Here is a 26,404-nt window from a genome sequence, read left to right on the forward strand (position 1 = left end):
TGGACACATTCCTTTCCACCAAACTGCTCCTTAAAGTTACACTCCCAAGGGTAAACTCCAGGTGTTCCAGAAGCAAAAGCCACGTTCTTTTGTCATGTATTGGTGTATGCTTTAAAACCAGTGGGAATGGAGCACTCAACTCCAGTTTTATGCCAAATAAACATTAAACTTTGTTTACAGCGAGCCTACTCTCTCAGAAAGTCAGAGATTGTAATCACCACTATAAAAAACTACAAAACACATTGGTTCTGTAAAATACTTTGTACAGTTTCAGAAATTGCAAGCCAGATAGACCAACATGACTCTTCCCCATAACAAAAGTTGACTGAAAGTTCCATTTCATACACTTAGAACAGCAATTAGGTTTAAAGATTTGAAAATTAATTTGTTTTCCAAAATTATACATGCTCTTTTATTTTACACTGACCTTCATAGCTTGTTCAAGCTTTGCAGACAGACTGGCAACAGCTTTTTGGGAACGCTCAAACTCTTCACGCTGACGTTTTAAGATTGGGGCTTTGGCTTCCACTTCCTGCACTATTTCATCCAAATACTTATTGATTCTCTTATTCTCCAGCTTCTCCATATGCAACTGGTCCTGAGTTTCTACATAGGCATTGTACAGCTGCAACAAAAAGGTTTTGGTTTGTTTTTGATACGTCTGTACAGACATCTTTAAAAAGAACCACTGGTAATGATACAATTCATACCTTAAGGCATTGCAGTTTTATACAACTGAACTAGTTAATTCAGAAAAACGAGCTGGACTTTTAAAATAAGGTTCTAGGACTCACATCACAGCAAAGAAGTTACACATAATAATTTTAAAATGGCAAACTTTATAGTGCAACTGCATCTGCAATAAAATAATTCTACATAAAAGGCAAAAGTTTTAAGCAAATTTAAGACAACAAATATCAAAGCCAGTAACACAGCATGAAGGAATTTAATGGCTGGACAAAACAATCAGTAACTAACAATGACAACACAAATTGCATAAACCTCCTAGTGTAAAACCTCCTAGAATCTGTATGACCTATCATTATGTTAATTTTTTGTAAATATTTTTTGTAAGGCCAGAAGCACAGCAGTACAGATGAAAAAATTACGTAAGTAAGCAAAAAAAGGCTGCTCCTGTGAAAAATGCTTACAGAAAGTCAATTTATAGTAACAAAACCCAGGTTGTGCTCACTCACCTCAGTTAACTTCATGCCAGGCTTGACCACTTTGGCCACTGCTGCAGCAGTGGGAGACATGGCTGCCAGCTCCTCCTCGGACAGGATGGCTCCTGCAGACACAACCCCACAGTTACCATCCAAAAGCTGCAGTAATCCCCACCAGAAACACTCTTGAATCTCATACCTGACTGGCTTTATCTGAATTGCTGAAAAGCTGTTGCTACTAGGACTCCTAAAATTTAAATAATTTCAGAACATGAGCAGTTGAAATAGCTGGAACAAGGCTTAACCTCAGGCTTTTTATCACACTGTCAGAGGCTTAGAATAGCAGAGCACTGGTTTATTTTCATTAAATTAGCACAGGAATAGAGCAAATGTACTCCATGCCTCTGTTCCTTCCTGCTCTCCATCCCTTGGAAACTATGGATATGTAGCAAACAACAAAAAAGACAGATCTAAAACAGTGAATACTGAGCAAGATTTAATGGTAAACAAAAATTTAAGTACAGAGGTTTATTTACTGCTGCCTTTTTTATAAAGAGGAAAATAAGACTAGTTTATCATTTCCACTTCCCTCTCCAGAAAACCACTAAAAGCATGCTGATTCAGCCTTGGAGAAAAATTTCCTCTCCACTTTCTTTGAAAAGATAAAAGATTAACAAGAGAACTTCAAAAAAACACATGACAGAAATGCACTTTCTGCTGAGGGGAGCATATTTATATACATATGTAAATATATATATATATCTATATGAAAAAGCTTCTAAGATGAGTTATTAGAAATCACCAAAGACAACATCAGATTAATGCAGCTGGTTCTTACAGAAATTCAGCACAATATCCTCAAAGACCATAAAAGCCCAAGAGTTTCTGTATTTCAGGTGCCAGCTTATCCCACCTTTGCGCTTTGTAGCTGACAGTAAATCATTGGCATTCTCTAGCTCCTTCTCCAGCTTGTTGATCTTCTCTCTCAGCTCCTTTTCCATGGCAGCTTTTGACTCCTCCACCTCAGCCAAATGCTCCTGGGCTGCTTTATTAGCTAAATTTAAATTAAAGACAAGCAGATTTTGTGCTGTGATTAATTTTTATTTGAAAAAGTATCAAAATTTACTTGCATACACTAAATTTTACTTTACATGATCTGCACAAGTTCCTGCTGATAAGAAAACTCAGCAGTGTAAGAAAAGCATGAACCACTGCCTATTACCTTTTGCTTAGAAAAGGGCAAAAATATGAACTGTCCTTAGCAGTGAAAAGGAACCTAAACTAAAAAGCTGAAGTGAAGACATATCTTGCAAAATTAGACCCTTTCATCAAAATCCATAGTAAAATTCCAGGTGTATTTGGAAATAGTTCCCCAACCATCAGTAAATTCAACTAGTCAGGTACTGTTTTTCTTACAAAGGGACTGATATTTCCACCACCCCAAAAGCTCTATGAAATTCCTTTCAGGAACACGAAACCCCCATTTTTCAGAGCATCAAGGTACTCCAAGGACTGCTCTCCTCCCTTTGCCAGCTTACCTTCACCTGCTTCTTTCAGGAGCTTGTGCAGCTCTTCCACTGCTCCTGTCAGCTCATTGCTCTTTGCCTCTGAGTCATCAGCAGCACTCTGAAGAAAGCATTTTAGATCACCTTAGTACACAGCAACAGCAGCTCCGTGGTTAAAAGAAAGCTTAAACTGACCACAAATTATGAACAGTTTTCTGTGTAAAATGTTGAAAGATTCACCTAACTGAGCAATCCTTCTCATGTGGATTGTCTCACTTTGATGCAAACTGAGAGTAAGAAGCATCAGATACTGATTTGATGTGACAATTCCCATTCCAATGTATGGCCTTTAGCTGTTTACAGCTGCTGCTGGCTCTTTCCTTCTTCTGACTAAAGAAAACTGGGAATTTTCAATACTCTATGTCAAATAGTGTGAAAAATATGGTATTTTTAGGGACCCGTATTATATAATAGTTTATGTTTCTTTGTTTCCAGCTTGAGCTCTCCCTAGTGCAGAGCTGTACAATGTTTAATTGGGTATCTGTGCAAGTGAACAAAGCAGAGCTCTGTGGTAACCTGTGCACTAAAATGTGCAAACCAAAGAGCAAGCAGCTGTACATTATAAATATTGCTTGTTTAGATGGTGTGTCTTTTCAGAGTACAGGACATTCAGCTGGGTCCTAATCGAGTCACCAACACCTGCAGTGTTCAAAGTGAACTTCTAACTCAATAAAATCTCTTCCACAGTAATACTTTCCACATAAACTTTTACCTTCCAGTAGATCCTAAGACATAACCACATTTTTACAACATGAAGCCTGAAAATAGTTGGCATAAAATTACTATTTTGACGCCAGTTTTATTTATTATCCAAGATAATCCAAACGATGTAAGAATCTAAATGCTGACTAAGACAGCAGCAAAGAAAACAATGTTTTGCACGTTTCACAAAGTCCTGCAATGGAAGTCAGCTTTTCCATATCCAAATTTTGTGTGGAAAAAACCCCCCAAATTGGCCTGCATTACACAAGATTCAGCCCCTACTACAGCTACAATGGAATTAACAAACTCACCTTATACAAATTGGATAACTTTATGTGGGCATTCAGTTCATTGTGGAATCTCTCTTCCATGCTTGCCTGCTGCTCTTTTGCCTGGCAAATGAAAGAGGAGACAGGGTAGGGCAGCATTCCACTATTTCTATTTCATTCATTTTATAGTTTGATTTGTAGAAGCAACTGTAATGCTCTTTAATGTATTTCAAGCTGTCTCACCTCCTTTAGTTTATTCAAAAGTTCTTCCACATGCTTCTGGAGGTTTTCATTTGACTGTTTCAAGCTGTTCACCTGTTCCTCCATTCTGGAAACCTATTCAGAGAAGATATAAGAACATTATATAAAATTTTTAGTTCCTAGTCCAGGTTATTTTGGAAAATACTTGTCTCATTGTTTTAAACTGGAAAATAAAAGCAAACCCAGAAGTTGCTGAAAGAGCATAAAGGGTCACTTAAATACAGTCATACAGTTAATCAGGTGGTAAAATTTCTAAGAAACAACTCAGTAATTACATTACCTCCTCCTTTTTGTTCTCCAGACTGCATTTGAGCTCCAGGATCTCATTGCCTTTCTCCCTGGCAGTATGGAGCAGTTCATCTGTTTTGGCTTTCAGCTCAGCATTCAGCCATGTGTTCTGGTTCTGCAGCAGCTCTTTTTCCTGCTCCAGCCTCTTCTCCCGGTACTGAAAAGAGAATTGCACAGTGTGATTGTAGTGGTTCCACAGAAAATAAAGCAGCCAATTAAACTACTTTGATTAGAGGACCAGTAGCAAAAATGTACTGTAATTTGGTAAATACAGGCAATGCTCCTTATTACACTGGTAGTAAGTTACAATTATCAAGCAATGAGAAATTCCTGCCATTTGAGTTAGTTTCCTCCAAGTTTACATTAGCTGGGAACAACACCTAGAGTAGTAGCCTTTTAGAGGAAATTAATTATGATATTGAGGTTTTTGTCCTTTCCTCCTCTCTTTATGGAGTCTATTCTGCTCACAGAGTAATGGCACAGGTTCATATCTAATTATTTCTTCCTTTCTACCTCCCTTCATGGACCTGCAGTCCTTCCTAGCAGGAAGGAGCAGCCACCACTGCACCACTGCCAGCAAGGAGGGCTGGACATGCTGGCCCAGCCTGATACCCCCATCTTCTAGGAATACAGAGCTCACTTCTAGCCACAGCTGCCAACTTTAGAATAAAAGAATTTGCTATAAATAGCAGGTGCTCACTTGACCTACTTTCCACAGAATCATAACAAAATGGTGATTACATCACACACAAACAATGCAGAAAACACACACTGTGCTCATAAAGCCCTACTCACCTTCATGGAAACATCTGATGTTTGAAGCTCATCCAACTTCAGCTGAAGTTTTGCCTTTTCTGTGCTTGCCTCTGTGAGCTTTTCATTTAAGCGTTTAACATCCTCTGGAGGAGGGAAATGAGTGTTAGAAAAAGCTGTTGTGTAACAGTTTAATTACTAAATTGCAAAGAATGACAACAGGCAAGATACTTTGTATGTAATTGTATGTTGGGCACTGAGATACTGTATAGGGCACATTTTTAAATCGAGAAAAACATGCACCAAACTGCTGTTTTTTCTGCAAATACTGGATTATTTCCTGGTATCTATTGACTGTGTTCCCAGCTGTACCATTTAAATGTTCAACTTCCTGAGATCGCCTTTCAGTTGTTCGAACCAAGTCTCTCTTCTCAGCTTCCAGCTCTTCCTTCTCTCGACTTAACTGGCTCTGAAAAATATTGCAGAAGGGCAATAAAGAAATGAGATCAGCTCTCTGGAACAGTTTATAGCCACTACTTAGAATCACACAGCTAAACCTCACTGAGTTACCCCAGCCAACTGAACACCGGCATAAGAAGCTTAGAGTGGGCAGAAAATCACAATGGAGCTGTTCAAAAGTGCATTTTAATTTAATATTCTTAGAAAGACAGCTGTGATAGGCAAGAATTTACTGAGGCAGCTTTATCTGGTTAAATAAAAGAGATAACAGAATAAACAAGCAATGAACACATGCATCAATATAAAAATCAAAATGAAGTCAGTAATCTTGGATCATTTACAGGCTACACTGTCTCTGCCCTCAAAGTATCATTACAAAGCACCTCAGGCCCAGGTAAGCTCCTCTGGGGAAACAATTAGATCTATCTTCTCATTGTGGAAAATCAATCTAATAAATTTCTTTTAGCTTCCTGCTTTAAAATTACTGTTCTGCCAGATCAGTCAGCTCAAGTGACTCATCCTGCAACCCAGTGACTTTTGGGCGTAACACAAGAAAAACTCTGCCAGAGTGTGGCAAAGGATGGAGGGGAAAGGATGGAGGAAAACAGAACTCTTGTTTATACCTTTGTCTGAGTTTGGGGGTTTGGTTTAAAGTCACTTCACAACAGGGAACAGCCCATCCAAAGTGAAACAAGAGCCCCTGCTCAGCTGTCACTCAGTTTGCTAAAACACCACCTTTTACTTTAAAAGTTCCTGCAATTTTCCTGCACACACGCCCCATGGGCATGCAAACATCTCCATGAGCTCACACTGGTGCTGATCCTGACACACTCCACTGGGAACTGAAGGCATTCTGAGCTGCAAAGGGCCAGGGCAGCCACAGGATTTCAGTTCCCAGCCCAGCCCAGCCCAGCAGTACCTGCACGGCCGCGTTCCGGTCCTGCGCAGCCTCCAGCTCCTTGTTCTTCTCATTGAGCACCTTCAGCTGCTCGTCTGGGGGAAGGAACAGCAGTGAGGGATCTTCCCTGGAACAGGACTCACTCTCCAAATGCAACAGAGTCAGAATTTCCCTGACAAACGTTTGTAACAAAACAGAGAGAAGAGTGCCAGACCTAACCCTGGATGGACCAGGGGTACTGAGACAGACTGAGGCAATCCCCAGAGCAGAAGCATTTTGTGAGGATCAATACATAGCCCACTGTACTGTTAGTACCCAGCAAGGGGCTTTTTTTCCATGAGAACAAAAGATTCTATTAAAAAAGGCTGACTTGAACACACCACCAAAACATCTGCAGCTGATGAGAGCTCTTCAGCTCCTGTGTGAAACCCGAAGCAGTTCCCACAAGGCTGGACTGGAGGGTGAATATCCTGCCCAGCACCTAAGGTTGTTACACAGTTACACTTACGAAGCTTTTTAAGCTCCTCCCGCAGAGTTTGACATTCCTGGGTCTCGTTTACAAGTCTTTCCTGACTCTGTGCCAGTCGCTTTTCCACTTCAAAGTACTGTTGCTCTGCAAAAAAACAGTGTCATCTCAGTTTCACATAATAAACATTCTTTTCCTTCTCACCTTTACCAAGGGTCATTCTAAAGAAAATATATAAAAATACCAAGACTGTAATAGAATTTGAAAGAAGGAAAAAACAAACAAAACAAACCAAAAACATTTTTGAAGGCAAAAATCTGCATTGCCACACTGACTGAATGTGGTTTAAAACACTTTGGTGGCATGACAAATGGTATGTTTCCAGAATCTGTGGTATGTTTCAGCCTGGTCTAGTGGAAGGAGTCCCTGCTGATGGCAAGGGTTGTATTGAGATGAGCTTTAAGGTCCCATCCAACCCAAATCATTCCATGATTCTGTGAGAAGACCCATCAAATAAGAGCTTAATTAATCTGAGTAGTTCTTTAACAATTCTGATGTAACCAGAGACATTGTATCAGCCCAATTATGCAGTGTGGTTTCATCAGCTTAGAACTTCCTTTGCTTCTGGGGTATATCTATACATATACAATAAAATCCACACAGCCCCAGGTATCAAGGGATTTGATCTGGGGAAACTTTTAATGAAGATTTCTTAAAATTATTTCCTGTGCTCTATTCCCTCAGCAGTGAAAAAGAAGAATTAGATGTGAATTTTTGTAATCTGAAACAGTAACTGTGTCATGAAGCTTCAGTGTAAAATACTCAGTAAAAGCAGAACTAATCCCACTCGTGGACAGGATGGGCCTCTAAGGAAGCACTGAGAGATGTTTGTTTATCTGGTTCTCATACATTACAAATTCAAGTCATGCTGCCCCTCCTGCCACACATAAGAATGGACCTGAAAGAGAGTAACTTGCTAAAATCTGTGGGTTACCTTAATTTACACCATACTTCAGTAATGTATTTACTGAGATTTCTACCATGAAAGAGACTGAAAAGCTGAAAGGTAGAAGTAAAGTGTATAGCAGAAGTGTGTCACATCTTCTACAAATTAACTCACATTCACAACCTCACAGTCTTGTCTCCTGCTCTCTGCTGGTATTACTGTTCTGTGACCAACTCATCTCCAAATCAATATATAAATATTGATTCCACCAGGGTGATTTTACGGAATGGAATTTAACAGTACAGTATAAACCTAAGGCTGTTTGAGAGCTGTGTGAACAGAGCTGTGTTTCTCCTGCACAACGAGAACCAAAGCAGACTGAAGCTCAGAGCTGTTTAGGTTGGAAGAGACACCCAAGATCAGAGTCCAAACAGTGCCCAGCACTGCCAAGGCCACCACTGACCCCTGTCCCCAAATGCTACATCCACACGGCTCATCCCTCCGGGTGAGGATTCCACCACTGCCCTGCTGGGCTGGAGAACCCTTTCAGTAAAGGATTTTTTCCCAATATCAAACCTGAACCTGCCCTGATGCAACCTGAGGCCGTTCCCTCTCCTCCTGTCCCTGTTCCTGGGAGCAGAGCCCGACCCGCCCTGGCTGTCCCCTCCTGTCAGGAGCTGTGCAGAGCCACAAGGTCCCCCCTGAGCCTCCTTTTCTCCAGGCTGAGCCCCTTTCCCAGCTCCCTCAGCCTCTCCTCATCAGACCTGTGTGTATCGATGGTAGTTAAAAACCTGACGAAAAGCTTTCCTTTAAGCCCACTTCAAACGCAGTTTTAACCCTGGACGTCCCTTATCAAGAGGAAAAAAAAATCAAACCAAAAAAACCCACAACAACAAACAAAAAACCTCACCAAAATAACAGGGGGAAAACAAAATAAAGCTCCAGGAGCCAAAGCGAGAGACAAACACCGATCAGGTCCCACTGGAGGCCCCTTCCCAGCCCCCTCCCGGCCCCCAGGGAGCCTCTGCAAGACAACACCGCGGTCCGGGCTGTGCCCGCGCTGCCTCCCCCGAGCACAGGGCCCGCCGCCCGCACTCACCGCTGTCCACCTTGAAGCGCTCATGGCGAGCCCGCAGCCCGTCAATCTCGCCCTGCTGGTCGCCCAGGAAGCGCTCCAGCTTGCCCTGCACGGCGCGGGGCAGCTTGGCGAGCTCGGCCCGCTCCAGGAGCTGCTGCAGCACGGCCGCCATCGCTCCGGCACAGCGCCGCCCGCCGCCGGGCGCTCTTCCGCTTCCGCCAGGGCCGCCCCGCCCGCCATCATGGGTGTGGCGGAAGCGCCCCGCCACGGCCACAGCCGCCACAGCCGGGATAGGAGAGCGCATAGCCTCGTCGGCATGACGGATACGGAGCTGTCTGTTCTCCTAGCGTGCCCCGTGTGCCCGGGAGGTGCCGGGGAAGGGCGGCCGCTTTCGCCACTCCCAGCATGGCGGTGCGGGGGCTTTGCGTCCCCTCGCGAACCCTTTTCCCGCGCTCCGCTCGGCATTGGCGTGCATCATCTCTCTGCGCCGCGGCGCTTACCGATGACGTAACCGGCCACCTCAGTTCTCGGCTGAGAAAACTGCGGCTGCCGAAATTGGGGATGTGCAGGTGCTGAACGCGAGGGTCCGGAGGGGCTGAACCCGGGGATCCGGAGGGGCTGAACCCGGGGGTTCGGAGGGGCTGAGCCAGGGGATGTGCAGGTGGTGAGCTCAGGTCTGGAGATGCTGATCCCGGGGATGTGCAGGTGTTGAGCCCTGGGGATGAGGAGTTGCTGATCCCGGGTGTGTGCAGGTGCTGATCCCGAGGGTCTGGAAGTGCTGATCCCGGGGGTGTGCAGGTGCTGATCCCTGGGGATGTGCAGGTGCTGATCCCGGGTGTGTGCAGGTGCTGATCCCGAGGGTCTGGAAGTGCTGATCCCGGGGATGTGCAGGTGCTGATCCCTGGGGATGTGCAGGTGCTGATCCCGGGTGTGTGCAGGTGCTGATCCCGGGGGTGTGCAGGTGCTGATCCCGGGGATGTGCAGGTGCTGATCCCTGGGGATGTGCAGGTGCTGATCCCGGGGATGTGCAGGTGCTGATCCCGGGGATGTGCAGGTGCTGATCCCGGGGATGTGCAGGTGCTGATCCCTGGGGATGTGCAGGTGCTGATCCCGGGGATGTGCAGGTGCTGAGCCCGGGTGTGTGCAGGTGCTGATCCCTGGGGATGTGCAGGTGCTGATCCCGGGGATGTGCAGGTGCTGATCCCGGGGGTCTAGAGATGCTGAGCCCGGTTATGGGGGCATGAGTTGAGGTGTGTGAGCACCTCCCCTGTGGAGGTTCAGGATGCCTGTTGCTTCCTCACACTGTGCTCTTAGGCTTCAGCTTTTTAAAGCTTAATTCTTTGGGAGAGCTCTCCAGACATGAAGAGGATTTTCAGACCATCTTTGGCAGCTCCCATGTCCTGGGGTCTAGGGGGTCTGCAAAGGTGGCTTGTTGGAATGTCCACAGATGCTGTGCTTTGAGTGCTTGGGAATTGGAATGGAAGTGGTGTAGGACATGCTCAAGGACACGTGTGGAGTTTAGCAAGTCCCTGTGTGAGTGGAACAGCGCATTCTTTAGAAGTATAATGCAGCAAGATACTGTATCTTGAAGGCATTTCAAAATTCAAAGCCTCGGTTCAGTTTTGTGGCCCTCATGACAAGAAAGACACAGAGGGGCTGGAGCATGTCCAGGGAAGGGAATGGAGCTGGGAGATGGGCTAGGGCCCCAGAAGGGGCTGAGGGAGCTGGAGGGGCTCAGCCTGGAGAAAAGGAGGCTCTCAGAGGGGACCTTTTTGCCCTGAATAGCTCCCTGACAGGAGGGGACAGCCAGGAGGGGGTCAGACTCTGCTCCCAGGGAACAGGGACAGGAGGAGAGGGAACGGCCTCAGGCTGGGCCAGGGGAGGCTCAAGTTCGACACTGGAAAAGTTCCTTCATTGAAGGGGCTGTCCAACCCTGGCACAGCTGCTCAGGGCAGGGGTGGGGTCCCCATCCCTGGAGGATTTAAAAGCCATGTGGATGCAGCATTTGGGGACATGGATCAGTGGTGGCCTTAGGGGAATGGCTGGACTCAATGACCTCACAGGGATTTTTCAATCAAACAGTTCTAAAGGATCTTTGTGTGAGACTTCTCCTGTACCCATTGCAGTGTACGTACCTTCTTTTACTTTATGCATTGTGTGTTTTGTAGGTTGGAACTACAGCACCTCACTTAAACCTGGAGCCATGGGTAGGACTTACCTTGTCGAGGAAAGTATTGGGCAGTACCTGACAGAGCTCAGCACGAAGGTGAAGCCATATGTCACTGGCCTGTTGATAGGGCAGGTAAGGGTGGAATTGTCCTTCCATTCATTCCTGTGAACTGGGGAAAGCCCTGGTCAGCAGCCTCAAGGTGTGTTTGCTTCTGTTGATGTTCTGGCAAGTGTTCCCCACAACGGGACTACGTCGTTCGGGCTGTGCGAACCCCTCCCAAGGAGCAGCAGCAGGAGGAGAGCGTGGGCCCTCCCAGGCTGGCATCCCTGGATGAGGAGTGGATCACCACACACGCCAGCCAGGTGAGAGCTCACCCTGGGAGGTGGCAAAGGGGTGGCAGGAACAGGAGGGAAATAGGATGGACACAAAGGATCTCAGCACTTGTGTCATCCCAAGCCCTCTTCTCAAAGTGACACAGCCTTCCTAAGCACACTGAGCACAGGTGTTTTAAACCAGAAATACCCTTATTGTTTTCAGGTTTTTTGATGAAAGGACCCTTGATATTACTGAAGGGAAAACACTTGCAGGATGTGTTCCTGCATGGAGAGGGTCCTGTAAGTGAAAACCAGTCTCCCTTAGTTCACTTCTGCTCTTGGTGCAGACTTGTCTCACCAGTGGTTTTTGATATCTCGAGTTACGTGGTTTCTAGATTGCCCATCCTATTAATAAACGTTCATTTTCATTTTCAAGGTGTCCAGAATGCTCCCTGGAGGGTTGCTGGTTCTTGGTGTGTTTATGATTGCAACTCCAGAGCTGGCAAAAGATGGTCAAAATGCTCTGCGCAAGGTAAGCGGGGCTCCTGCTGGAAGCATATTTAGCTCTGTGTGTGAGGAGTTTTCTGTCACTGGCTTGACTAAAATACAATTGTTTTGTTGCTTTATTTCACAAGCCTTGTGCTTTGATGTGTGGGTTTGAGACTGGAACCTCAGAAATCCCTGTCCTGTGGGACACTATTTGTTAACCTCCTGTTTGTTACTGCAGCAGCAAATCTGAATTTCTGTTTACTGTGTTTATCTGTATTTACTGAATGTGGACATTCTGGCTTAGGGAAAACATCCTCAAGGTTTATATTAAGCTAAATCCTTGTGGCACAGGTGCTAGTGATGTTAACATGTTAGCTTTTCTTGTCTGAATGAATCACTCAGTTTAGAGGTGTTTACAGGAGTGAAAGATCTATAATTCTGATTCTCTTAAGAGAAACATGTACACTTGACTTAGGTATGTGGGATTAAATCTAAAACATACTCAGAACTATCTGATAGACTTAAAATGCATTTTTGTTAAAGTATTGGGGCATCTACTGCCAAATTTGGTTTCTGTTCTGAAAATGTATGTTCATTTTATCATTTTTCTAACATAATCATGGTGACTGATTTAAGCTTGAGCAGGTTTGGCAGCCTGAGATCCAAAGAGTCAATTTTGGCAGTTCAGTGTTAATTGCATCTCAGTTGTGCTTAGTGAAACTGATATCTGGCTAAAAAAGTGAGCTGTGTCCAGGTGATCAGTGACTGCTGAATTAAAAATTGAGGGGGAATTACTTTTTTATAATTAATAGCAATTTTTGCATAGCTTTCCTGACCCAGCTGATAGGCATAAAATTGTTAAACGTCTGTAAGGACAAAAGCATACAGGTTGGACATGTGAATGTGTGCTGCTTGCTTTGGTTTTTAAGGGAGCTAAATTAAGATTTCACAAGCCTCTTTCACTTTGGGGAAAAGTGCTTCTGAATCCCTGCTGAATGTTCTTTTAATGTGACATTTTGGTGACATGTACACTGTGTTTCCTGCTTATACAAAATGTTGATATTGCTTGGACTTAAAATTTAGTACAAGACTATTTTCCAGGAGTTACAATGCATATTTTTGCAATATATTTTTGGTCTTTAGCTCATCTTCTCCGTGGAAAAGTCCTTGAGTAAAAGAAGGCTCTGGAAACCTACTGAGGAGGATGTCTCAGACAGAGCAGCACTTCAAATCTGTTCTGTGACAAAAAAGTATCCTTTATGAGCAAGGTTTATTGACTGAGGCTGCTACCCCAACCTCTTTGATCCAGTTGCTGCTGAATGAATAACAATTAGGGAGGAGGAGGCTGTTTAAGTTCAGCTAGACATGTATAAGTTGAAATAATTAAGTTTTCTGATTAGCCATGGTTAAGACTATTGATCCTCTTGTCCTTGCAAAATTTCCATCATTTCTTATGAGGTCTGTCTGTGTCTTGGCATCAAATTACACCTTTCCCAGTCAGTCTGGACTTTCATAAACTGAAAAAACCCCATCTAAATTACTGTTTGGCTTCTTGAATTGCTGATACCAGTGGTGCTTGCATGGAACTGGGGCCTGTGGGATCAATCCTAGAGCTGCAGCAGAATGCAGGAGCTGTTGGTAATGACACAGTACAGGGAGAGAAAGCAAGGATTTTTCTCTGAGAGGAGAGAGAGATGAGGACAAATTACACATTGGTGCCTTTATGCTTCTCCTGTCAATACATTCTGATCGTAATTTGTTTGTAAAAGATGACAGAGCATCACTGTGGGGATTGGAGATTACAGGCAAATGTTTTCCCACTTTGTTACACTAGTGAAAGGTGAGAACTTGCTCCAGAGCATAGATTAGCTCGACAAGGAAGATTAGTGGGGGAGAAAGTTAATTGTGAACTGTGCTTTGTTGTTCCCTTGCTTTTCACTGGGTCTTTTTCTTTAAGTAGCACAGAGTAGTTTGCCGAACCTACGATGTGCAGGACCTGAAGGTAAGCTCATCCTGCTGTGCCACACTCAGCTTGTGATACTAACACCCAAAAAAGCCTCAAAGTGCTTTGGATAGATGCTCTATGGCTTTTTCTTTTCTGCTCTCAGAGCTCAGCTAAACCAGCAGACTGGAAATACCAGAGTGCTCTGACTGCTTCCTGGGTAGCTTTGGGCTGCACAGTAAATGTGAACATCCACATTCCACTTCTTGCTACTTCCCCCAACCACGACCTGGAGAAGAACACCAAGGTAACTCAGTGCCTGCTCCAGGTCCTACACACCAGTAACCACACTCATTTCCCTGCTGAAAATTAAATCAGAAAGAGGTGAACAGTGCAGGAGAGGAGTAGGACTAATCAGTGGAGAATGTTAGCAATTATTTCTCTTTTAAATGTAACTCTTCTGCTGTGCTCAGTGAGAAGTTTCCTTTCTTCAAGATTAGGTAATAATTGTCATGAGTATCCCAGGTAACCTCTCTGGTGCCTCACCTGGTGAAAAGTTACACCAAATTCATGCAGAGTTTTGGGGCACTTTTGCTATGAGCTGCAATGGTTGTTTCTTACTTTGTTCTGAACATGTTCCATTTAAGGTCTACTTTTGGAAAAACAGGTTTTTCATAGACTTTAAAACTCTCTCAAAGTACTAATAAAAGACATACTTCTATAAGTTTTAGCATGGTACTGTCCAATCCTTCAGTGAAATTATTTCCTTTCTTGTGATTTGTTTTGTTTTGTCTTCACTTATTTTAAAGAATGGGTTAAACCGATGGTCAAAACAGATAGAAGACAGTGTTTTTCTGATCAATGGCCAAGTTAAAGATGAGGATACAGAACTGCTGGAGGGGCAGGTGAGTACCAGACACGGAGGAATTGAGCTCTAACAGATGTATGGTTGGAACTTCTGTGTGAGAAAGCCCTGTGCGGGATTTGTTGATCAGATTGGCACAGATAACCAAAACACAGAACTGCTCCTGTCCTCAGCTCCATTCCTGCAGATTGCCTCTCTCTCCTCGGGCAGTGTGAATGCAGTAATTATGTGTGAAGTGACTGAAACGTTTCTATTACAGAGCACGGAGTGAGGTGTGAATGAGGGTGATGACATTTCAAAGACCTGCGTCTGATGCATTCATCTCTCCATTTAGTTTTGTAGTTCTAGTCTCGTGGTTGGTTTCTAAGGGCTATTTTCCTCTCTCAGAGGCTATAAACTAGGGCACACTCTATGCCATAGTGAAGAGACTGCTTCAGGGACTTTCTTTTTTTTTTTCTTGTTTCATGACACAAAGAATTTTTTTCCCCTCAGAAAAAGTTCAGAGGAAATACTCAGCCCAGCCCTCAGTTTTCTGATGTCAAGGTTCTGACACAGCTGGTAAGTTTCTGGTGGTTTGCAAAGTATAAGCTTGCCTTTAAATTATAAAATAGAGCAAAAAATAAAATAAAAAGGTTCTGAGTTATTGTCTAGAAGTTTTGCTCACTTATTCCTAAGACTTTTTTTTTTCCCACCTGGATGTTGAACGTGAAACTGATTGTCAACAGATCTGCATATTTTGTGCCTTTAGAAATTCTTGTGGTGTGATAACCATGTTGCCCATGAATTGCATAGTGTAGCTGAAAGATTGGAAAACAGGTTATGGAAAAGTCCTGTGACTAATTCCTTTGGTAGTAGGATACCTGTAGGTACCTGTGTGCATTGATTTCAGGTGACTTTGCATCTGAAGTTCAGAGTCACCCCCACACTTCAATCCCCAGCTTGTCCTGGCTAGCTTGGACATTCACTTGGATGCTTTTGTCAGGAGCTCAGCTGCCAGCTCTGGATTAAGGCACAGATCCCGTGAGCTGAATCATCATCTGGAGCTGCTGGATCTATGTCAGGAGTTTTCTCCCTGCCAGAGCTGTGAATTTGATGCCCCAGTCTAGGTCCTGAAGTCCCAATGTGTCCAGGCATTGTTTCATAGCCTTCTATGTTTTATTAGGTGATTCCTGGATTCTCAAAGTTATGTTCAGCAAAGCTAGAAGTGTTTCCAATGCTATTTTAAAGACTCCATGAGTATCTCAGCTTCTTTTGTTGTTATTGTCTATTGTATTGAGGTTAGTTGCTGCAGGGAGAGGAAAATTCCTTTTTGGCAGAAGTGGTTTGTGCAGTTGGTGTAGAAGTTGTGCATCCCCGCGTTTCCAGGTGTTGTCCTGGAGTGCTTCATGCCCACACTCATTATTGTTGTAATTAGGGAGAGCATTTCTAGGCAACAGTTTGATGCAGCTCTCAGTGTGGCCACATGTATAATTAATTTGGTACTGACTGATGGGATGACTCCCAGCACGCCCTGGGTTACACTGATTATAGCAAACACGGAAACTTCAGTGTTTAAAAAAAGCCTGAAAAAGACTTATCAGTTGCAATACTGTCATTTGTTGCAAACCTGGAAAGTTTTAAAATCTCATAGACTTAAGTGTTTGAAACATCTGGAGAGGTAAACACATTTTCCATAACAGAAAAGAGATTTTTGGTCTTACCTACCCAAACGAATAACTAAAGTAAAATTATTTATATGTGATGAGGGAAATGGGTTGTGTGTGAACTGCTGCTGTTGTTTTGCTGGTTTTGGGGGCTGTGCTGCAGGTGCCTGGGATAAGTGTGGCTGTGTTTGTTCCCAGGGCCAGGCTGGCAGCGCCAGGTCCACGGCCACGGTGCAGGTGTGCAGCGGCTCCATCAACCTCCGGGGCGCTGTCAAGTGCAGGGCCTACGTCCATGGCAACAAGCCCAGGGTCAGAGAAGCCATTCAGGTACTGAGCAGGGCCTTAGTCCATCACAAACACTCCTCTGAGACGCCTGCGACGTGGCAAACTGGTTTTTTTCTTTTGCCAGAATGGTCTAAACTGGATTATTTCAGAAAGCATCCATGCGGGGTTAGCTAGTTTTTCTCTTTTGGGGGATATGTGTGCTGTGGGTAAAGCTGGGCTCTGGGGAGTCTTTGCACAAATTGTCAAAGGGATTAGGTTTTGAAGAAGTCTCTTTAAAAGAAGTTGCAGACTATATTTCTATATTTGTAGAGGTAAATCCAGATTTACTTGCTCAGTAATTTATTTCTTTCCCTCACTGAGTCAATGCCTCATGATTATTTTTGTCTAGTTTTACAGATAAATACCTAGAAGTTGTTAGTTCTTATCCTAACAATCCTACAACTTTCTTCAGCTTCTCATTTTTATTTTGTGGTTTTCCTTCTTGATACCAATTCTTTTGATGTTAAATATCTTCTCTTTATTAATAAATTATTACATATTAGTTTGAAAATTCACACTAGTTTTTATTTTCTGGGGAAAAACTATTCTTTCATCATGGGTTTAACAAGTATGGGGCTTCTATGGTTATTTCTTCCTGGTGAAAAGCTTTGCAAGTAGCTTTGATATTCCTGATGATTTCACTGTGTCCTTGCAGGCTTTGAAAAGAGACATAATAAACACATTGAGTGATCGGTGTGAAATACTCTTTGAAGATCTGATTTTAAATGAAGGACCTCAGAAAAAAAGTAAGAAATAATAATAATAAAAAAAAATCCACCACCTTATATTAGCAGTGAATTTTGGTGGTTGTAGAAAATTCTGTATATAGTGAAGTTCTAGTATGGTTAGAGCAGAATAAAAAGTGAAAGGTATAATTGCTGCTTGTCACCTTTGACTTGTTCTTAAATCTGGAAATTTTTTTGCCAACTTTGTGTCAATTGGCATCACAGCTTTTGCACCATGTTTTGTTCTGTTCCTGTGACCACAAAATGCAGTCCCAACTTCTTCCTCACCCATCAGAAATTTTGTGATTTTAAAAACTTCTGTAGTTGAAATTCTTGTCTCTGAAGTTCCAACTGTACCTTGCACACTTTAAATTTTTATTTCTATTTTTGTTTTTTAAATCCATGTATGGCGTTCCTATTAATGTTGAAGTGTGTTAAAACTTGGTAGAGAACAGATCTCTGAGCTCATTCTGGGACTCTTTAAACTCTTCTAAGCGAGTGCAGTGGTCTCGTTGTCTTGTTTAAACCAACAAGGAGTTAGTTACAAATCCATGGGAGTATCTGGGGCAGGGAGAGCCTTTTCCTTTGCCCGTAGTTCTGAGTCCCCTCTCTAGGTGGCACCCGAGCTTTGTGGCTCTGAGTGTGACACCTCTGCAGTCCTTTGTGCTGCTGAAATCCTGCTCCTCAGGGAGCTCTTACCTGCAGGCTCTCCCAGAGCCCTCCTGCAAGTCACTCCAAAGAGGGGAAAAGCTCTGCTTGGCGTTTTATGGTGTGTTTTGGAGCTGCTGTGGGTATTTCTGGAGAGACAAATAATGTGAGGACATAAATCCATATAATAGCAGCCAACTAAACCTGGCATTTCTGAAAGCAGAGTTTCTACACTGAGACCTTGAGCTCTTCTTTTGCAATGACTTTATCTTATGCTCAGAGATTATGGAGGAATCTTATCATAAACTGTCAAGGCTTTTATTGAGATGGTATTTCTCCCTCTTTCCTTTTAGATTTTGGGAGGGAATATCATGTCTTGCCTCAGAGACTGTTTGTCCCAGTTGCTGGATCCACTGTGATGCTCAGTGATTACAAGTTTGGTGATGAGGCTGCTGCAGAAATCCAGGAACGTTTTGTGGAGATGTTGGATCAGCCTGTGCAAGCTGAAGATATGCACATTGCTGAGGACATTAGCACAGGTAAATACCTGAGGACCAGGGCAGGCTGGTCAGGGGCTAGGAAAATGCTGACTAATGGTACAGGCCAGTTTCATCCAGGTATGGATATGCCCAAAGTCAACTTACTTCATATGCAACTCTAGAGATTTTTATAACAATTCATTACAGCTTACATATATTGTGGAAAATGGTCAAGTTGCTTACAGTTTGTGTTTCTTGGAACAGACTTCCCTTTTTCCTTTCAAATATTTTGGTTTTTCAGTGCAGCCATGGCTGCAGCCCATGAGCTGCTGTAGAAACATGAGGAGATGGTTAACCAAGGTTTGCATGTGCCACTCTGCTCATGGATTAGAGGAGATCCTTTATTGACAAATAAACTCATTAAAAACACTCTGTAAAGCTTTATTTTTAACATGAATATATATATATTTACACTTTCAGTAGTTCATTTTTTTAGTGCTAAGTAGTTTTTAGACAAGTTAGAATAAGTTGAGTGATAAGTCAAATTACTGTTTTTTCACTACAGAATTAAAAACACTTCAAACATTCTTCTAGCAAAACATTCATAGAGTCTAATGTGTCTTTCAGGAAGTTTTAATGCTACACCTGATGTTTTAAAAAATGCCAAATAGCTTTCTTTATTCTGAGTGTTTTAATTTATGTACCAAGTGCAGTGCCCAAACCTGAAGATTTGTGGTTCACCTGGAATTAAAACAAAATTGAGAGCACTTTTCATTTTCTACTGAATGTCTTACAAGTTTATGGTCTCATTAGGAGATTGCTATATTCCCTTTAATACCGATATTTTGACATAATCTAGTTACTGGATTCCTCTTTCTGAATATTTATGGTCTATATCATTCCCTGTTGGGTTTTTTTCCCTTGCAATGTTGATTTAAATGTAGAATTCAAATATGACATTGAAATGCACCTAATGATATTTCCTGTGGTCTTATGGAAGAGATTTTACTCCCTTTTTTTTTCCCTCATCAACATGCTTATGAGCTGCAGGTTCCAGTTTTATAAGTCAAATAAATAAAAAAATCCAACACTAATTCTCACATAAGAACTATGAACACTTTTCGATGTTGGTATTTAGGGACAAAAACTGGGCAATGTCACCATGACTTGCTCTGCAGGGTGAACTGTGAGTGTTGATATTCTCCTTGACTTCCATGTTAACTTGGAGGGGGTTTTGAGTTTCCTAATTTCAGAGCTAACCATAAATTCTTGTCTTTCTAAATGAATCAGCTCCCCCCAGGCTTTAACTAGACCTGTTAGCTGTGAACTGACTCATCCTTTTGAGGAATAAGAGGTGCACAGGAACCTCAAGGAAAACAGGAAAGCCAATAAAAATCCCTCTGGCATTATTAGAGTAACTTTAATACTCTTAAAACTAATTACTACTGAGCTTTAAGGAATCAGTGTAGCTTAGAGAAGCAAATGAGTATTGTTGTAGCAGTGGAGAGAGGTGTGGGAGGGGAGAGGTGATGATTCAGTTCAGCTTTATTGCTTATGTAAGGCTGTGTGAGCTGCAGGTAGGAAGGAAACACCTTTCCACTCAAGCAGGGCATCCCAAAGATTAATGCCAACAATAGGTGTGAAGTGATGGCCACAAAAGGAACTTGAGTGTTCTTGTAGTGTGCTGCATGTAAAGGTAACTGGGGGAGATTTATATTCCTTTTCTTTTAAAGAAAAGCAAATTAAAGTAGGTGCTGTTTTCTTTAAAAAAATCTCAAACCCACAAATTAAAATAAGTGCATAGAAGAGGAGAGGAAAAAACATGCCAAGGAGATTTTGGGAAAGCTTGGCCTTGTCCTGGTGACCACCATAAAGTTTGTCCATGGAATGGGCTCTGTTAATAGCAATGATACCAATAATGCTGTCAGCACAGCACTGTTCATTCTGATAATTAATGCTGAGGCATCAGTCACTTGTGGTTTATTAAAATCACAAGTTATTTATACACTTTGATCACACTAGGAAGGTCATTTTAGAAAGAGTCCTGTTAAATGCATACAAAGTGTTCTACATTCTAAAAAAAAAAAAAAGCATTAATTTTGGGATTTGGTTTTTATTGTTGCTTTGGTATGAAATGTCTAAGTATTGCTGTGAACATGTTTTTGTGTTATAATGAGAGTTTGTGGTTTCTCTTGTTTCTTCTTGTTCAGTGCATCATTTTGACTTGGGAAGCATGTGTTGTTTCTCTAAGCTTAAGTCTAACTTTGTTAATAATATCAATATTCAGTAATCGGTTTGCAGGGAATTTTGTCATCAGCCTTTCTGTTTGTGTCACAGTTCCTGTGGTCTGAGGCACCTACCTTGAATTAACTGGAAATGCTGCTCATACTGAGGTTCTGGGGAAAGTTTGCTGATAAAAAGAATTCTCTAAAATTCAAGAATACGAGCAGGCTTTTGAAATAATTTGGGGTTCTGTTGCTCTTTAAAATACACACTTCAGAAGAGGTGGATCTAATCAGTACAGGCAAAAGATTCATTTTTTAAGCAGCTTTTAGTCAAAACATGAATTTTTGAGGCCAGTTTTATGTGTTTACTGAACTTGGGCTCTGCTGCTGTCTCCTGCAGTTTTAGTCTCTTGATTCCTTGTTGAGCTCTCCAGTGGGGACAACACTGGGTCGTGCTTTAAAATTGCTGTGTGGAAAATAGAAAGTAAACCCCGAGCTATTTATAAATGAAAGCCTTAAATAGCTCTAACACTGTAATTTCAAGGTATTTAATGCTCTAATACAGGCAACTGAAAGCTCTACAGTTCTGATTGGCTTTACTAAATCCCTGCTCCTCCTTAGTGCAGGGGGTGGGCGCTGTTAAATACCCTGAGTGGATAGACAGAAATAAGACTTCAGCAGTGGTAATCACATCCCCATCTTGGTTAGGAAACTGAAGAATTAAGGATTCATCTAGTTGGTACTAGAAAACATCTGCTATGAAAACTCTCCTGTGTGATTTTGCTGCTCCACACGGAAATCTTCCGGAATGTGATGGCATAAAGGCCTGTGGTAACTAAATAGCTCAAGGATGGTTCTTTTTTCTTGTTACCTTTGTGTTTTTATTTTTTCCCCTCTGAACAGGTGGGGAATGTGCAGTTGCCTTGATGTGCAGCTACCAAAGGTCCCCTCAGCACAGGGAGGCTCAAAGAAACCTCAAGTTAGAGGGCACAGAGCGTCCTACCTGCTCATCAGATGTAGAGCACAAAGGAACCTGCTGGAGCTAGCCTTCAGAGAGGGCCCAAAAAATGCACTCAGATTATCCCAAAGTGGGATGTTGCATGGAATTCAAAGCTCTGGACAAAAGTTCTCTTACTGTGCTAGTTAAGATACTTACTGAAAACCTATATTGCAATAATTAATAACTCCTCTACTCTAGCTGAAAACTAGACTCATATTTTAGGCAGCTGAGGGAGTGTTTTCCTTGGCACAAGGGAGATAATGATCTAGCCATGGCCTCATTGAGGACCAGCGGGATTCAGGGATATTTGATAATTTCTCTTCAAAAAACACACTTTGCACTGAAATATTGTTATCTTGCTGTAACATGTATGTGCTGCTTGCAGAGAGATCTCCAAGCAATTTCTGTATATTTATATATCTCACTGTCCTGTTGGGTTTTATATCAGACAGTGATTTCTCTGCTGCAGTACACCCTGTACCAATGCAGTGGGTTGAGGGATAAAAAACCTAAAGACAGGTTTTAAAAGCCTAGTTTGGGTGTTTTTATGTACCAGGTCTTGTGCAAGTTTGATTTGAGAAGACAATTATCTACATGACTCAACAGAAACAACCTTTCTAATCACATCTAGATTATCCATTTCCACAGTAGCTAATGACAGAGAAAGTACTTCATGAATCATTTGCATATTGAATCACACAAAGGATGTGTCTTATTACTCAAGCATGTAATTTGTGATTTATTGCTGATGGACAGCCCCTCTGTGGAAACTGAAATCTGGTTTTATTTAGATCAGTGTCCCATGGCCTTCTAAACCCTGATATCTGGTACTGCTGGGGTACTGCACAGTCTGGTGGCTCGTTCTCTTATCTGAGCCTGCCTGTTCTGTTCTTCCCAGACACATCCAGCTCTCACTGCCACGACAAACACTTTGTCTTACCCTTTGCTTGTGCAGAAAGTGCCTGTGGTCGTAGATTCTGGATTGTAATCCAGGATTGTGGCAAGTCTTAGCAAACTCCTGGAAACGGGAATGCTGCAAATTGAACACCTTTGGCCCAGCACCATCAAGCAGCCTTGGCACTGAGGGGAGCGTGGTGTATTCCATGCTGCCTCTATGTGGCTGAAACAAGTTGGGCTGAAGGACTGGAGTTTAATCCCCTTCTTTCTCTCCTGCCCCTCTAACAAGCTGGATATAGCCAAGGGATTAGAGAGATTTTGCAAAGGAAATAGATGCAGGTTTGAGTCCCATCCGCCTGGAAATAGACTCAAGCTCTCTCACATCCTGGCTGGGCAGACTAAGGGTTTAGTAATTCCTCCAAAGAGGAATGAGTCCTCCATGCCTGCTGTGAAAGGGTATTTTTAGGGGATCTTCAAAAAGAAATTTCTGTGGTTGGAAAAAATGCATCTCTGGCTGTTGGGTAGCTCATCCTCTGTGGCAGTGGGATTTGCATGTCCTGAACTCAGGACAGATGGCTCTGTAGGGAACCTTTGATCTTGGAAGGTGCTTAATTGTGCATTTTGGTGGTGCCCTCTCCTGTAGTCAAATTCTCCCCAGGCTATGCAAAAAAGGTTGGGAATATTACTCTGGAAGCAGGGTGTGGAAAATGAGTTTTGGAAGAGGAATTCCTCCTGAAATGTATTTTTGTCTCTTTACCCGTCTACCCATACAGCACAGTTTAGCATTGCAAATGCTGTTGTACCACTTCTACTGCAATAAACTGATTTTTCTACTGTAGATACACTTTATAAAGTTGATGTGAAGATCTTGGCCTTTTGCATGAATTCACTGTAAACCACAACAGTTAATTTTTCCCTTCTTCCCTTGATTTCCATGCAGTTGATATTTGCCCAGTGGCTGACAGCCCGAGTGACACACAACAAAAGCAAGAGCTGACAAAAGCAACGTTGCTGTTGAAGCTCCAGCAAAATATGGGTATGTTCCTTTCCAGATTTTGCTATGACACTCCAGAACCTGCAGTGGGCCCTTTCAGGACTGAAGGAACAAAGCAGTTCCTTCTGGTTTCTATTAATTATTAGAAATAGAAGATAGTAACTGGAAGATTAAATAAGAGCGATAAATATGTGTCTGCTTTGAATGCAAAAATGGTTTCCCTTAAATCATCACTGAGGTGTTTTGGGGTTTTCTGCGTGTCTCCTCAGCTGCATCAGTTAAGAGCATGCTAAGAAAAGTAGTTTTTGGGGTAGCTCTTTTTGTTTCTCCTCATGCTCATTCCCCCTGACCCACCCTCCCCTCCTGCCCGCTGCTGCTTGTGCTGCCCTTCCCTCACTGCCTGTTCTCTCTGGATTTAGGGCTGGTTGTGCTGCCCTCCCTCACTGCCTGTTCTCTCTGGATTTAGGGCTGGTTGTGCTGCCCTCCCTCACTGCCTGTTCTCTCTGGATTTAGGGCTGGTTGTGCTGCCCTCCCTCACTGTCTGTTCTCTCTGGATTTGGGGCTGGTTGTGCTGCCCTTCCTCACTGTCTGTTCTCTCTGGATTTGGGGCTGGTTGTGCTGCCCTTCCTCACTGCCTGTTCTCTCTGGATTTAGGGCTGGTTGTTCTGCCCTCCCTCACTGCCTGTTCTTCCTCTCTGGATTTAGGGCTGGTCGTGGCAGCTGCTGTTGCAATCCTGGCATCTATTTTCTCCTTCAACTACTTCAGTGATTGATCTCCAGTGATTGAACTCCAGCCACCAGAGCTCCTGGGAAGTGTTGGCCGTTCACAAGGTGGAAATAGCTGGGGTTAATCTATTAGTAATTAAGAATTCTTGCCTAAATCTCACCAGGTAGATGTGCAATGTAAACTGTAATGGTAGGTTCAGTTACCTTGTTCCATCATGCACTTCCTAGATCAAGTAGAATTATGCACTTACAGACTCAAGTAGAGGGTGAATCAGGTTTACAAGAAACTAACTCTGTCGCTCTGTATAAATGAATGATAATATTATTTTCTGGAGAGGTCCCTTAAACAAACATAGAACCTTCAATTTCTTCCTCTTGGCTCCTTTAATGCAAAATGCTGCTCCTGGTGTTTCTCAGGGTATTGGTAAAACCTGCATAGTGACCTGGTATGACAATTCCTGCTTTAAGGGTTCCTTTGCTAAGAGAAATCTTATTTTATTACAGTTAATTGGGGGTGAATTAGTTTTAGTGAAACCAGCATTTCACCGTATGCATTGTTTTAGATAATACTGGCTAACTAGCCTAAAATGCATATGAATAGTTTCTAAAAGTTTCAAGACTAGACCAAGGCAGCCTGTAAATAGCTTGGTTCAAGACAGGAGAACTCAGAAATCAGTGAAATGCATGGCACTGCTGAGCTGTATGTAAGCTGCTGCCTTTGATTCAGTGCCTCCCCATGAGGATTTCTCTGTCCAGCCCCAGTACAATCATTGTTATCTTGGAATCTGAACTGTTTCAGCAACAGTCACACCTAGGCAGGCCTTGTGGGTTATCTTGTAGATACAGGCCAGTTATCAAAATAATTGCTAATCAGGACTTTCAGATTATAAACAGAGAGCTTTCCCTTGTGAGAGATTCTGTTGGCCTGTTTTATGTTTACTTGACATGAGGAAGGTGGAAGGAGGGAATGAATTCTAGTAAGGCTAATAAAGATAATTTGTACATGAAGTGTGGTGTTTACTTGGACTGAATTACAACAGGAAAGAATTAAAAGCATTTTAATACCAATGCAAATTCCTTTCTTTTGTTTGTACACAGTGGAACACAAACAAAAAAAAATAAACCCTTTGATTCTAAAGCATAATCAAGTATGTACTGGGATACATTTATTAAAGATAACTCTGTGAAAGATGTCTTGACTACTGTTGCCTCGCGTTGTATTCTGTTTTTACATGTTTGGAAAAAACAGCTGCTTTTAGTATTGTAAGTGTATTTTGAGAGACAGTGTTGACCTTCTGTGCTCAGCATTGCTCAGGCGGGGCCTCCTGGAGGAAGGTGGTGAGTGCTGTGATGGAGGTGCTGGGTTCAGCTGCTGTGGGGTTTATAATTGCTTTTTATTCTGTGCCAGGGAGTGGGATCAATAGGAATCAGGAGGTAGGATGACATCCAGGGGAGGCTGAGGGTTATCCAGAAAATGGGAGTAATTTTGTAACATGCTTCAGAATATGGTTGGTTTAAAAATTGCTCTGCTACAGTCTCTGTTGGAAGGAGGAACAGAGGTGTAATTAGAAGAAAGGTGCTGTCTTTTGTTTCTCTTTTTTCTTTTTTAAGGAGATTACGGTGTGCTTTTGGAAGTAAAATACAAATTTATTATACTTCAGTTGCGTGTAACACCAAACAGCCACAGAAGCGAAGCACAGCATCTCTGACACCAGAGAAGAAAATTGTCCCAGAACGCTTCCTATAGTTGTTCTTGTTTAGTACTTGTGGTGCCAAAAATAGAGTTTGTTGGGATGTATTATGCCAGGGATCCCCTTGCAAAGAACTCTTCCTCTTTTTTATTTCCTCTCTGTAAGCTTATTCAGTGGTTAGTAAATGATCCTTTTCTTTGTAGTGATGGTCAAATTAATCCTTCAGTTTAGAACTAAATAGCTATCAGGGATCTAATTTTTCAATTCAGGCTTGGAAGAAGGCAAAGAAGTTGCTCTGGTGGAGATTTCAGGTATAATATAGGAGACAGTTGAAGTACCATCTGTGCAATAAGAAATTAATCAGCCCTGTCAAAGAAAAGAATGAGTAATTTGACTTGTATTTACAGATTGAGCCTTCCAGTCA

The 26,404-nt window shown here is 42.6% G+C and overlaps 2 protein-coding genes across 5 annotated transcripts in view; one reads left to right on the top strand and one right to left on the bottom strand.

The window, feature by feature from the left end:
- TPR (translocated promoter region, nuclear basket protein) overlaps window positions 1-9,059 on the bottom strand; it is a 33,206-nt gene extending 24,147 nt beyond the window's left edge. For all 3 annotated transcript variants that reach the window (XM_063407770.1, XM_063407769.1, XM_063407768.1), the window contains exons 1-12: window positions 8,870-9,059; window positions 6,867-6,971; window positions 6,380-6,453; window positions 5,374-5,470; window positions 5,044-5,147; window positions 4,241-4,405; window positions 3,943-4,035; window positions 3,742-3,822; window positions 2,702-2,789; window positions 2,077-2,217; window positions 1,197-1,288; window positions 428-625 (exon numbers count right to left, since the gene is read on the bottom strand). In XM_063407770.1, coding sequence (XP_063263840.1) covers window positions 428-625; window positions 1,197-1,288; window positions 2,077-2,217; window positions 2,702-2,789; window positions 3,742-3,822; window positions 3,943-4,035; window positions 4,241-4,405; window positions 5,044-5,147; window positions 5,374-5,470; window positions 6,380-6,453; window positions 6,867-6,971; window positions 8,870-9,020 — 1,389 coding nt within the window. In that variant the 5' untranslated portion in view covers window positions 9,021-9,059. The remainder of the gene's footprint in view (window positions 1-427; window positions 626-1,196; window positions 1,289-2,076; window positions 2,218-2,701; window positions 2,790-3,741; window positions 3,823-3,942; window positions 4,036-4,240; window positions 4,406-5,043; window positions 5,148-5,373; window positions 5,471-6,379; window positions 6,454-6,866; window positions 6,972-8,869) is intronic.
- A 172-nt stretch (window positions 9,060-9,231) lies between these two features.
- Window positions 9,232-25,480, top strand: ODR4 (odr-4 GPCR localization factor homolog). Of its 2 annotated transcripts, none has more exons than XM_063407771.1 (14): window positions 9,232-9,417; window positions 11,017-11,150; window positions 11,249-11,380; window positions 11,769-11,864; window positions 12,965-13,071; window positions 13,787-13,823; window positions 13,930-14,070; window positions 14,573-14,668; window positions 15,121-15,186; window positions 16,470-16,598; window positions 17,251-17,341; window positions 18,322-18,507; window positions 23,510-23,605; window positions 24,269-25,480. In XM_063407771.1, exons 2-14 carry the CDS (start codon window positions 11,052-11,054, stop codon window positions 24,334-24,336), a joined length of 1,344 nt encoding a protein of 447 aa, XP_063263841.1. In that variant the 5' UTR covers window positions 9,232-9,417; window positions 11,017-11,051; the 3' UTR covers window positions 24,337-25,480. The 2 variants fall into 2 exon arrangements, with proteins under 2 accessions (XP_063263841.1, XP_063263842.1); XM_063407772.1 differs by lacking the exon at window positions 9,232-9,417 and adding an exon at window positions 9,533-9,553.
- The last annotated feature ends 924 nt before the right edge of the window (window positions 25,481-26,404 follow it).

Source organism: Prinia subflava, chromosome 10, assembly GCF_021018805.1.
Source record: "Prinia subflava isolate CZ2003 ecotype Zambia chromosome 10, Cam_Psub_1.2, whole genome shotgun sequence".
Lineage (NCBI taxonomy): Eukaryota > Metazoa > Chordata > Aves > Passeriformes > Cisticolidae > Prinia > Prinia subflava.